We start from the raw sequence: 13,340 nt of genomic DNA on the forward strand, positions 1-13,340 counted from the left end.
GACTAATGCAAAGCCTAAAATTATTCAAAATTGATTCCTTTGGGTTCTGAAGTTCTTTTTATCTTCTGTAATCCTTTCTTAAAATGTAATAACGCCATGAGACATCTTTAGCTTTCTCCAAGTAGAAAAAATGTCATAACATTCTTAAGCTGCCAAAGACATTAGTAATCAGGGTTTACTTCCCAGGTTCTTCAAAATGTAGAGTTAGTATGGGGGCAAGACCTTATAGAAATGATGCCCAGGATAGGAGTCTGAGTGGTCTAGAGAGGCAAGAGACTCTTGGAGCTCTAAGGAGAAACCCACTCCATCTCTAATTTTGCCCAAAGCTGCCTTCCTTTGACCTCAAGATTCCATCTGCACCATAACCACAGAGGAACAGGACTCTGTGCATTTTTGAGCTTTAAGAGCAGTAAGCAGGACCCCTGAGGTCTCCAAGAATGAAAGGTCATGAACAGGCAGATTCTCCGGAGGATTCATCTCCACCTTAAATAGGGGACTCACAGGGGTTAAATGGCAATCCTGACTGGCTCCCAAGGATCAGTTTCCCAGCCCCAGGGTAGTGGCTGAGTCCTGATGGTTTGATATCCTCCTCACCAAAAGCACTGCCAGTGACTGACTGGAAACTGAACTTTCATCACCAGATTTCTTAACCTTAGGTGAGCCACTCAGCAGCCACATCTTTGGGGACACTCATGCTTGACCTCTTTGGTGACACATGATTATTTTTAGTGGTCTGACATTTTTATATTGGTGAGCTCCATTTAATATTAATATGCTCTTGTTCTGAATGTCTCCTTTCTTTGGTGCAACTTCCACAGCATTTCCTGGCTTGAAAAAAAAATTGTATTTGTTACAATTGAGCTGATTTGCTGTAACTAAGAGCTTGCTGGTGTTGTTTCCTCACTCCAAACAGGACTTTATTGCATTTTAGAAAACATGGACTTCTCTTTTTTTAGGGAATGTCTCACTAAAATCACACGACTGGCTTGCTGCTGCATTGCCAGCTTGGCTGGATCTGAGAAGGCACCACTGTGACTTTTTCTTCTGCCTCATTTAGCATCAGCTGAGAATTTTTTTTTTTTAAGTCCCATTCACTTCTTGTAGAAAAGGGATGATTCGGGCCTTAGCATGAGATAATTTTAAGAAATTTAATTGGAAGTAAAATTGCTCGTACTGCAAGAGAGTTCCTCACATATCCAATGCCAATAGTGACAGCTTTGCAGGATCTCTCTGCTTTTAGTAATATCTCTTAAGGAAAGAATGGAATGAAGCAAATGCCACCTGCCACTTCTTTCCCAACAGCACTGTCTTACATTCCTTATCACATGTGATCCCTACATCAGAACATTGGAACTCCAGGAAAAGGGAGAGGATCTTGCTAATTAATTCCCCCCCTGATGCTACTATGGTTATAATAAAGATCTGGTTTGTGATCATCTTCATTGAGATATTTTAAAAGAAAAATCAAACAAGTCTTAGATCCGTAAGTAATTTTCCCTACAAACTCACTGAAATATAGGTCATATCTTTGATAATTTCAAAAAACACCCAGCAAATGAGAGATGGAGGCCAGACCAAGAAAACTGATTTTTTTGAGTAAAACTGTCATGTTTCAAACAACTGTTCTGGTGCCATGGAGACAGCCATAGAAAAATTCCTATGGTTTGCTAAACTGGGGACCTTGAGAATAATAAAAGAAATTCCTGGAAATGACCTCTAACTGAAAACTGGCCCTAACATCAGTACGGTTTGAGATACCATCTACCAGATATTCTGCACCTTTCTATGTGCCCAAGAATTTAGCTGGAGCAATCAGATGAATAATAATGGACAGGGGCCAGGTAGAGCTCATTTTTATCTAAGTTCTATACCTTGAATAGCAGCTCGATTCCACAGGAGAAGTGCCATTGGGTACATCTTCTCTTTTTCAAGAATTTTAGCCTTTTCTAAAAAAAAAGAGAGAGAGACATCCCATTAGAAAGGCTTAACCCTGTAGTAAAGTCATATATGCATATGTATGATTGGGGAATTGCAGAGAATTTTAACTTATCTTACTAGATTCCAAAATGAATGCTGAATTGCTTTGAGCTACTTCATACCCCATTTCTGCAAGTAGTGCATATTGAACAAGAGAAGAATCTATATCACCATCCTTATAGGCAAAGTATGCTGACAGGAATTTCTCAGCCCAGTGGCCTAGTTCACAGACGCCTTTATAAAGCTGTATATGGGAAGAGAAATCAAGTGGACTAGTTAGTCAATACACTTCATCTCAGGCAAATGATAAATGACATCAATCTTCAGTTCCTGCTGGTTGGTCAGGCAAGGATTTCAGGTCTAAAGCATGGCATTTGAAAATTATTTAGAGTAAGGAGTTAAAACCTTTCATAGGCACAAAGATTACAAGTGTGTACTTTTCTGTCTTAAACTTCCTGGGGCTTATTTTAAATCTGCGAAATGCACTCGTCTGACTTGGAGGCTATTTGACAGGACAAAAATGTATCAAATTCTGTTTTTTTTAAAAAAGGTCTTTCTGGGCACTGCTGCCCTGCAAGGGTAAGTTATAAGGCTGCAGCTGATGTGGAAAAGAGAGAATGAAGGGAAGACAGTGCCTGAGGGTGTAGGTGACATAATGGTGAGGGAGGTGTGCAGAGCTCTGTGGGGACAACTGTCACCTTAGCTGAATAGCCCTTATGTAACCAAAAGAGGTTAACTATACATAATTCATTAGGAAGTTGGCAAAGGAGCAAATCTAAAGATAGATTATTAGCTGGCAGCTTTTGAAATGAGCTTCAAAGGGGCCAGATCGCAACATGGAGGTATTTATATTGGCGCAGCGGATGTGTTTCATAAATCAATGAAGGACATTAAGGTCCTAAAAGCATTCTTTTGAAAAGTGCATCACTGTCCCAGGCTGAAAGAAGTCACTTTCTCAGTTGTCATCCAAATCATCAAAAAAAAAAAAAAAAAAAAAAAAAAACCTAAGGATGTTGCTCTCTAGAAGGAAGTAGGTTACATTTTCCAGGCTAAATCCAGCCTCTCATTTCCCAATCCTGCTAGAAATGCCTAGTTGTCCTGGGGATTTGATAGCAGGCTGAAACAGGGCTCCGTAACTGAATTCAGAGGCAAGCACTGAACTTGATGAAAAGCCAAATGTAAGACAGGAGGGGTCGATTCTCTCCCTCCCTTTCCCAGTCTGAGTTGCATCACTGCTTCTCCTTTCTGGCAAATGTCGGTGCTCACATCATCAGCAGGAAGAAACAAGATAATATCCATAAAATCAAAGGCACCAAAATTGAAGGGCAGTAGCACTACTTCTGTGTGAAAAATGAAAAGCACTTCAGAAACAGCCCATTATTTACCTCCACAGCAGTTCTGCATGATCTTAACACTCCTGTTCCTGTGGCGTACATCTCGGCCAGGTAATAAATGGCGAGGGGCTGCCCACTCTGAGATGCCAAGTAAAAATATTTGAAGGCAAGTTTATAATCCTTCCATACTCCAGAGCCAGCTGAAAATTAAAATTATTTTGAGCCACCCCTTATTTATATTATTTTTTACATTATAATCTATGGATGTAATGGTCATAGTGATGCCTGCTACTTTAAATAGGATGAGAAAAGCCAGTGGAAAGTCCAGCTACTCTAGATCCACTATTTGGGGGGAGAAAAAGCTGACTTAGTAAGACTGTATGGAAATGTATGTTCATGGCCCCTTTTCTCATGAAAACATCTCCTCAATATGGTGTAACTAAAGTTCATGAAAAGGAGACCAAGTGGCAGTCTCTGAGGACCAGAAGCCCCCTGCCCCCCAATGATGTGTCTCACCATCCCCATCATCCTCCCACACCAGGAGACCATAGCTCTTCCCAGCCAGAGCCATGGCATTTGAAGCAGGCAAATCCTAGCTCCAGGAGGCCAGCGCAGACTCAACTCATGCTTGGGGCCAGGAGAGGCTTTTGGAACTAGGGTGGAGGATCAGCTGCTCCCAGCAGTTGGAGTTCTTGTCTTGGCTCTTGATTACTCCTTTTGTGACTTGGGCACCTGTAGGCACTTCATTTGCACAAGGAGGGGCTTTCCCTAGGTGGTTCTTAAATTTCCTTCCAGCTCTAACATTACTTAGCTTTAGATGGAGTGTCATGTTGCTGCTAAGATCCGCTGAGAGCAAACTCACTTGGGTTTGAGTCTCAGCTCTACTAAATATGTGATCTTGTGAGAGATGTTTGCCTTGAGAGGTGGCTCAGTTTGTGCATCTATACACTGTGGGATCCCACTAGATGTGTTGAGGGGACCAAAGGAGTAAATACATATAAAGACTTAAATATTACCCATAACTATTACTCTTATTCTAGAAGTGTGAGGAACTTGAAAGATCCTAGGCCTGGAATTTGGAATAAACTGAAAGAAGAAGGCCATCTTAGGCAACCTCCCAAGACAGTACAGAAGAGGCCAACAGGCCCTCTATCTGGGCTACTGTGGAAAACGTCAGTTGATCTCTTGGCCAGATCTGAGGTTTTTTTTTTTTTTTTTTTTGGTCACACGCATGGCATATGGAAGTCCCCAGGCCAGGGATGAATCTGAGTGGCATCTGTGACCTACCCGGATTGGGATCAAACTGGCAATATCCCAGAGACAAGCCAGATCATTAACCCACTGCACCGCCACAGGAACTCTGCCAGATCTGACTTCATGATGACGTGCTCTGCTGCTGCCCTTGCTCCACCTCTGAAAGGGAGGAACTTAGCAGGGATACTTCGGTATGTTCAGATCTCCTGGTAATGTGCCACTCTCTTTTTCTCTCAGTCACCACAGAGATCATTACAGACCTTCATGGATTTCTGAGACTTCCTACCCCAATCACTTTACCTTTGCTCTCGGAAGGTAATGTTGTACCTCTGAGCTCATGGAGGTAACCCTCATATTATCTTTCTTCACTTGCCTCTCGTCCCAGATTTACAACAGCACCATCTATTCCACCATTTCTCCAGTCTTTGAGGGTGAAAAATCTCTCCATTTTATCAAGGCTGATGAGGGCCCCGCCTACTTGGACCTGATCATATATGTTCAGATTTGCCACGGGTCGATAAGGTCAGAAATGCCACCCATATTTTCCCAGAACCTCTTCATCCATGATCTCATCTTCCCCATGATATATTAACTGCTCCTACTGGTTGGTTCTTTTTTTTTTTTTTTTTTTTCCTGCCAAAAATTATGCTCAGGTCTCTCACCACCTAAAAAAGAACTCCCTCTTGATTCTCAGTCCCCTTCATGCTACTGTTCCATCTCTCTCCTCCATTTAAAGGTATACCACTTCCATGAGTATTTTTGCTCATCCACTTCCTCACCTTCGATTTACACCTCAACCTATTGTATCTGGCTTCCATCCCAACCAGCTCAATGACCTCACAGACATTCTCCTTTTTGATAAGTCCAATGGATACTTGGCCTTTTCCTGCTTTTTTTTTTTTTTTAAATGAGAACTGGGCTTCTCAGTGAATTTCAGAGGGGTGCTCATTCATTTACTCCTTCTTGAAAGTTCTCTACCCTCTCCTCTTTAAGATCACCTCTTCCTCACCCCATTCCCCTGACCATGCCTTTTCAGTCTTCTTGTGACCACTCTTTCTCTGCCTATTTTTTCAATATGGCACCAGGGATCACCAAATTTCTCACCATGGTCCAATCCTCCTTCCTCTCATACTCTCTCTCCTTTTCCTTTGCAAACTCAGCTGCTCTTAACTAATGCCTGTATGTTCATGCCACCGAAATCTTTATCTCCAAGTTTGACCTTTCTTGTGAGTTTCATCCTTGCTGCTGGGCATGTGTACTGGAGGTCCCAAGGCACCTCAAACTTAACCTCTTCAAAGGTGAACTTTCTGATTGCATCCCCTCGCCTTCTCCCCCAACTGGTGTCTTCTTCCTTCTGACTTCTTCAAATTCTTCTTCGAATTGCTGCCTGAATGTTCTATCTAAACCACTCACACCAACCTGTTGATTTGTGTTTAAAAAAGGAGCAGACTTAATTATGCATTTGTCATTCTAAGTAAAGCAGCCATATGTGTAGCACTTACAGTAGTACATAAAGCCTAACTGAAACTGTGCGTTTGGCCATCCTTTCTCTGCAGCTTTCTGAAAGTATTTAAGGGCTTCTGCATAATTCTGCAAGATAATTACACTTTGTTACTCAAATGCACACGCATAACTCCATGGTAACAATTGCTTTCCACTTATTTTAAGAGTACAGTTGGTGCCCTATGTAATTTAGGCTAATTAAAGTAGTATCAGAAACATTATACATTTTATTTCATTATTAGCTTCTATTAGGAAATAATTATCTCATTTTCATTGTAAATCATGTCTTTTCCTACACTGACAGTAGGTTTTGTTAGATATTAGAGGAAGGTCACTCAAAAGACAGAGGTGAAAATAAGAAGATAAATTTCTCTATCAAAAAATCCTCATGGTTGGATGATTTCTAAGGTTACTTAGAATCTATGATTCTAAGATATAATTAGGGTTGTTTTTCTTGTCACAAGCTTGTTCTATGTCTCGGCAGATATTCCACTGGATTATTTTATTCTTTTTTATCAGGTATGATAGCTTGCCAAATCAGGTAACAGAGATTAACTCCTTTAAATTAACCAACAACCATGAATTTCACCTTAACAAATTGCTAAAGACATGTTGAAAAGATAATGAAATTATTTAACTTACCACAGGAACTCCTTTTCCATAAAAATAAAGAAGACCGAGCCCGTGAAGGCCAATTGCATTGCCCTAGAACAGGTTTAAAAATCCAAGTCAAGCCTCAGAGAATTCACAATAAGGAAAATTATTGCAAAATCATTCACAGTATTTGAAATGCACCCAGTGGGAGATGAATTAAAGCAGGTTAATCAGGCAATTGGCAAGTGATTCGGACCCTCTCTAGTTTCTCCTTTCATACTTTCATAACCTCTAACTAGAAATGAAAAGAGGGAAATGAGAGTCAAAGCTTTCCTCTAGTCTTTTATTCAGTATTTATTTAGTGCTTGCTTTGTGTGTGACTCTGAAATAGCCACTGAGAAGAGGTAGAAGGTGAAAGTCAAAAGATGAATAAACTGTGATCTCTGCCTTATAGGCTTCTGACCCACTAGGCAGGACCTTTGAATCATGTTAAATGTTCTAAGTCCTCCAGTAGTAACAGAAGGATGGTGTTGTGGGTGCCTAGAAGAGGGACACTCAACTGCCTGGTAGAGGCTGGGGACTGAGCAGATTGAATTGTCAGAGGTGGTTTCAACACAGACATTCTAGCTGAGTCTTAAAGGATATATAGGAGTTTTTCAGAAGGGAGAAGTCTATCTAGACACTTATTCCCTGCTTTGGTCAAAAAAGATTGACAGAAATGGCCAAATAACATTTTACAGGCTCTGTCAATTTCAATATAGCTGTTATAGATGGTAAAGCACTGTTGGCATATATTTCTACATTCAAATTTTACTGCTTATCAGAGTTCCTGTTGTGGATCAGTGGTAATGAATCTGACTAGGATCCATGAGGATACTAGGCTAACCCTGGCCTTGCTCAGTGGGTTAAAGGATCCAGCACTGCTGTGAGCTGTGGTGTAGGTCACAGATGTGGCTGTGGTTGTGGTAGGCTGGCAGCCACAGCTCCAGTTTGACCCCTAGCCAGAGAATTTCCATATGCTCCAGGTGTGGCCCTAAACAAAGTAAAAAACAAACAATTGCAGCTTATGACATCACCAATTTTTTCTTTTTCACTTAATACTAAATTGATAACTGTTTCTTTTTCTGATTAGTATTCTAAATAGTCTAGGGAAGCAGAGTTCCCCTTGTGGCGCAGCAGAAAGGAATTCGACTGTGAACCATGAGGTTTCAGGTTCAATCCCTGGCCTCACTCAGTAGGTTAAGGATCCAGCATTGCTGGGAGCTGTGGTGTAGGTCACAGACACGGCTTAGATCTGGTGTTGCTTTAGCTCTGGCTGGCAGCTATAGCTCTGGTTAGACCCCTAGCCTGGTAACCTCCATGTGCTATGGGTGCAACCCTAAAAAGACAAAAGACAAAAAAAAAAAATTGTCTAGGGAAGGGAGTGTTTAGCACACTTAGTATTTAACATGTGCAAATATATTGATATTTAGCATATCGATCCTGGATGAAGAGTGAACCTTGAAAATGACTATCTCAACCAGGAAACTCACTTTCCTTTTATCTCCCATCACACATTTCACCCTCTAGTGACTAAGGAGCCATGTGTGGCCACTTGGTTTTCATTCAGCAGTAGGACTGTTCTTACAGGTTTATAGTCTTTTCTCAGGAACTTAGGTTCTGATTGAAGATTCTCCAAATATCTTTTTACCAACTAAATGTATTTATTTGTAATTATTTTTAATAATTTAACAATTGAAACATAATTATTGCAGATGCTGCCAGAGTACTACTCAGTGATACAGGAGCAGCACATAACTAGAGAAAGCTTAGTTCAAAAACAAGTTCAAGACTCCAAAGTTTGAGCCTAAGCATATCAAAGGGCTAGCTATTGTAAGAATTCTTGAGGACTGCCCACCTATATTTAAAACAGGTGGTATATATTTAGTCCCTTCTTCCCTCTCCTCTTCTGATTACATCTACCTGTGGTCTCAAGAGTTTTGGGATAGTTCGCTCTGTGGGTAATGAGGCCTGGTGTGATTGAGGTAGTTAAGTCTAGTGACTCTATGTCCTTTTAACTATCCTCATTTTGATGTTGAGAAAAATGAGAGGGAAGGGAATTGAGAGTAGAAGAGAAAAGGAGGGGAATGGTTAAAACACTGAGGATAAATTATTTTCTCTAAGAGAATCCCTGAGAAACCAGGGGCTCATTGGGTGACTCACCAACTGCTTAAGGCCCAGAGTACCTGTTTAGAGTGTTCAGGTCAGGAGTGGCCAACTCAGATACCCCCAGAACCATGCAGGTAATGTAATAGGTACACGAAGCCAGGTGATGGGGGAGTGGCAGAGACTGAGGCACCTGCCCTGTCTAAAGGCAGCAGCAACTCCACTCTCTGCTGCCACCAGTTGTTGTCACGTGGAGTCACCTCCCCATGTGGTCAGCTCTTCTCATTTTCCACAAAAAGCTGGATGTCCAGATTTTGATATGATTTTTTTTAATTTAATTTTTATTTTATATTGGAGTATGGCTGATTTACAATGCTGTGATAGTTTCAGGTGTACAGCAAAGTGATTCAGTTGTATATACACATACATCCATTTTTTCAGATTCTTTTCCCATATAGGTTATTACAGAATATTAAGTAGAGTTCTCTCTGCTATACAGTAGGTGCTTTTTGATTATCACTATATAGTAATTTATCCCCTCCCCCATGGTTCCCCTTTGTTTGTTTTTGAAGTCTATGAGACTGTTTCTGTTTTGTAAATAAGTTCATTTTTTTAGCTTTTACATGTAAGTGATATCATATGATGAAATTTCCTAATTTTTAGAACACTTTCTGAGCCAAACGAAACATATGTGTAGGCAGTACCCCCATACACAGCTTCTGCTTTAGGGTCCAATGCTCTTCTCAGGTTAACTGATATGAATTTAGGGAGCAGATGGTCATATTTGGCAAATATTTAATGAACCCCTACTGGGCCCTAAGACCACTGCCCTCCTCTAGTTGAAGAGTCATGGCCTTCAGACAATAGGAGAGAAGGCACAAGGTAGAAGCAGTAAAGTTCTAGCAGTATACAGAATGAATGCAGGGTAAACTCAGAAAAGGGAGTTTGAGGGGGGAGGGGTGGCTTTGTGGAGGGAGAGAGGATTGGGCTCTGCTCTGGGGGATGGGTATTCAGGATGGGGGATGCTGGAAAGGGAGGAGGACTGGCCAAAGTGTGAAGAAGGGGATGGTTCTGAGGTGTTCAGAGGAGTGAGAGAGAAAAACAGAAGAATAGATCCAACTTAGGCCCAACATCACACAGGATAACTGTTCATGTTTCTGAATATGACACAAGTCATAAATTCTATAGCTTTGTATCCTGGTACTGATACGACTTAAAAAAATTTAAAAAGCAACAGTTTTTTTTAAAAAGTAGTAAAAGAAGAAAATGGGGGAGTTCCCACTGTGGCTCAGCAAAAATGAAACCCACTAGTATCCATGAGGATGTGGGTTCCGGCTCAGTGGGTTAAGGATCCAGTGTTGATGTGGGGTCAATCATAGATGAGGCCCAGATCTGGCCTTGCTGTGGCTCTGGTGTGGTCCAGCAACTACAGCTCTCATTTGGCCCCTAGTCTGGGAACTTCCATATGCCTCACCTGTGGCCCTTAAAAAAACCCCAAACAACAAGATTGCTAGCGAGCGAGCAAGTGAGCGAGAGAGAGGACTACTGGCATGCAAGAGTGGGAGATAGAAATTCTTTACTTTGGTAGTGACCCCAAGTGAGAAATCTAATACATTGTCCCTGAGATGCTAAAGGCTTACATGGCTATATGTCCACCTGATGCTATTCAGAATAATCCCCTTAAATACAGTTTTAGATTTCCTCTATAAAGGAAGATAAGCTTAGGTTTAGAACATGAGTAGCCCAGTTCACTGCTGGTAATACAGCCCTGAATAGCTTGCGAGCCAGTAATTTACACACTCAGCTCCCTGCATTCTTCCTTTGTGGAGACAAATCAGCATTATTTGCCCATTATAAGAGAGCGTCCTCTGTTACATTACTCCACCTCTTTTTCAGTTTGCTCTCCTTGTCATCCTAATCGAATGGTACTCTGGATGACTGTCTTGCTGAGCAACAATTTCATATAAATTACTAGGGAGAGAAGCCGAATACCAGGCTGCACAGTAATTTACACCACAATAGCAGCAGCTCCGAGGTGCCAGTCATTTATAAATAGGCTCCTAAAGCAGCGTGTGGGCTTTTAAAGACTGAGAACAGTTAAAAATATTCCCCATTTGAACACTTCACTATTGCCAGCATTGCAGTCTGACAGTGTAAGACAACAGAATGCTTCCTACTGTGCAAGGAGAGAAAGTTTATCAAGGCATTAGGTTGGTGGGTATTGCCAGGAGGACATTTTTTATGCACTAAAGGGGTTTAGGGTAGTTTACTAAATTTTATCTGATAAGATAGTGGCCTCACCGAGCTTAGGAACCAAGGCAAAAACTTCAACGGGCCTGGTCACCAGGACATACAGACAACTCATACAACTCAACAGCAAAAAAACCAGCCAATCAAAGGATGGACAGGGGACCTGGATGGGCATTTCTCCAAAAAAGACATACTGACGGCCGGTAGGCACATAGGGGGATGCTCCACATTGCTAATAATTAGAGTGATGCAAATCAAGACACTGGTCAGAATGGTCATCATTAACAAGTCTACAAATAACAAATGCTGGAGAGGGTGTGGAGAGGGGGGAATCCTCCTTCACTGTTGATGGGAATGCAAATTGGTACAACCAATATGGAAAACAGTATGGAGGTTCCTCAGAACCATGTGATCCAGCAGTCCCCACTCCTGGGCATGTATCCAGACAGAGCTTTGGTTCAAAGAGATGCATGCAGTCCTATGTTCATTGCAGCACTGTTTGCAGTGGGGGTAGCCTGATGAATAGATTAAGAAGATGTGGTACATATGTACAATAGAATACTACTCAGTCATAAAAAGAACAAAATAATGGCATTTGCAGCAACATGGTTGCAACTAGAGATTCTTTTTTTTTTTTTTTTTTGTCTTTTGTCTTTTTGTCTTTTGTTGTTGCTGTTGTTGCTATTTCTTGGGCCGCTCTCGTGGCATATGGAGGTTCCCAGGCTAGGGGTTGAATCGGAGCTGTAGCCACAGGCCTACGCCAGAGGCACAGCAACGCAGGATCCGAGCCTCGTCTGCAACCTACACCACAGCTCACGGCAACGCCGGATAGTTAACCCACTGAGCAAGGGCAGGGACTGAACCTGCAACCTCATGGTTCCTAGTCGGATTCGTTAACCACTGCGCCACGACGGGAACTCCTGCAACTAGAGATTCTTATACTAAGTGAAGTAAGTGGGAGGGAGAAGGGTAGATATCATATGGTAGTGCTCGTATGTGGAATATAAAATAAGGTGCAAACAAACCTACCTGCAAAGCAGAAATAGACTCTCAGACACCGATAATGGATTTGTGGTTGCCAAGGGGGAGGGGGGAGGGAGTGGGATGGACTGGGAGTTTGGGGTTGGTAGATGCAAACTATTGCATTTAGAATGGATAAGCAATGAGATCCTACTGTACAGCACAGGGAAAAATATCCAATCTCTTGGGATAGAACATGATGGAAGGTAGAATGAGAAAAAGTATATGAGAGCACCTTTGCATACCAAGTCAGCCTTTCCCAGCATGGGAAACATGTTTTGAATGTATTCTTTAGCCCACTGCAAGCATCAGGTGTACATAGATCATTTGGCAGCTGAGTGGCTCTATAAGACTAGTTCTACCTGAGGCCTACGTGGAAAAAGGCAAGGGTTGCTTTCCTGGGGAAACCACCATTGGTGCTGGTGTTCTTTTACTGAGTGTCATATGCTTTGTACATCGGAACCTAGAAGCCTGTTTTTTGTTGTTTGTGAGATTGCTACAATGTGGGTTATGGCCCAACTTGCTAGGTTGTATTTCCACTATGGTGAAGAGATTGCCTTTCCATACCAAATCAGCCTTTTCCAGCATGGAGAACACATTTAAGTATGTTCTAAGCTAGTTATTAAGCCCACTGCAAGCACCTAGTGCACATACAACACTTGGTAGCTGAACAACTCTCTATACCTTGTTATACCTGAGGCCTTTGTGGGAAAAAAAGCAATGGTTGCTTTCCTGGGGAAACCACCATTGAGGATGATGGCCTTTCACTGAATGGCATACCCTTTGCAAGTAGGAAGCTAGAAGCCTCCTGTTTTGTGTCATTTGTGAGACTACTCTCATGCAGGTATTGGCCTAGCTAGCTGTACACTGCATTTCCACTATAGTGAAGAGAGTGCCTTTTCATACCACATCAGCCTTTTCCAGCATAGAAACATGTTTTGAGTGTGTTCCAAGCTAATTAAGTCCACTGCAAGAATCTAGTGTACACAGAGCACTTGGCAGCTTTGTAGCTCTATAAGCCTTATTATACCTGAGGTCTATGTGGAAAAATGGCAAGGGTTGCTTTCCTGTGGAAACTACCATTGGGGCTGGTGTTCTTTCAATGAACAGCATACAGTAGCTTAAGGATCCAGCATTGTCACTGCTGTGGCTCAGGTCACTGTTGTGGTGAGGGTTCAATCCCTGGCTGGGAACTTCTGCATGGCACAAGCACAGCCAAAAACAAATAAGCAAACAAAACAAAAAAGCAAGATGTGTCTCCTC

At 41.9% G+C, this 13,340-nt stretch overlaps 1 protein-coding gene across 1 annotated transcript in view; it reads right to left on the minus strand.

The window, feature by feature from the left end:
* The window catches only part of SEL1L2 (SEL1L2 ERAD E3 ligase adaptor subunit), a 100,009-nt gene that overhangs the window by 13,163 nt on the left and 73,506 nt on the right, over window positions 1-13,340 (minus strand). The window contains exons 13-16 of the mRNA XM_021078250.1: window positions 6,711-6,773; window positions 6,068-6,155; window positions 3,363-3,511; window positions 1,872-1,946 (exon numbers count right to left, since the gene is read on the minus strand). Coding sequence (XP_020933909.1) covers window positions 1,872-1,946; window positions 3,363-3,511; window positions 6,068-6,155; window positions 6,711-6,773 — 375 coding nt within the window. The remainder of the gene's footprint in view (window positions 1-1,871; window positions 1,947-3,362; window positions 3,512-6,067; window positions 6,156-6,710; window positions 6,774-13,340) is intronic.

The sequence above is a fragment of the Sus scrofa genome, chromosome 17, assembly GCF_000003025.6.
Source record: "Sus scrofa isolate TJ Tabasco breed Duroc chromosome 17, Sscrofa11.1, whole genome shotgun sequence".
In the NCBI taxonomy this organism is placed as follows: Eukaryota; Metazoa; Chordata; class Mammalia; order Artiodactyla; family Suidae; genus Sus; species Sus scrofa.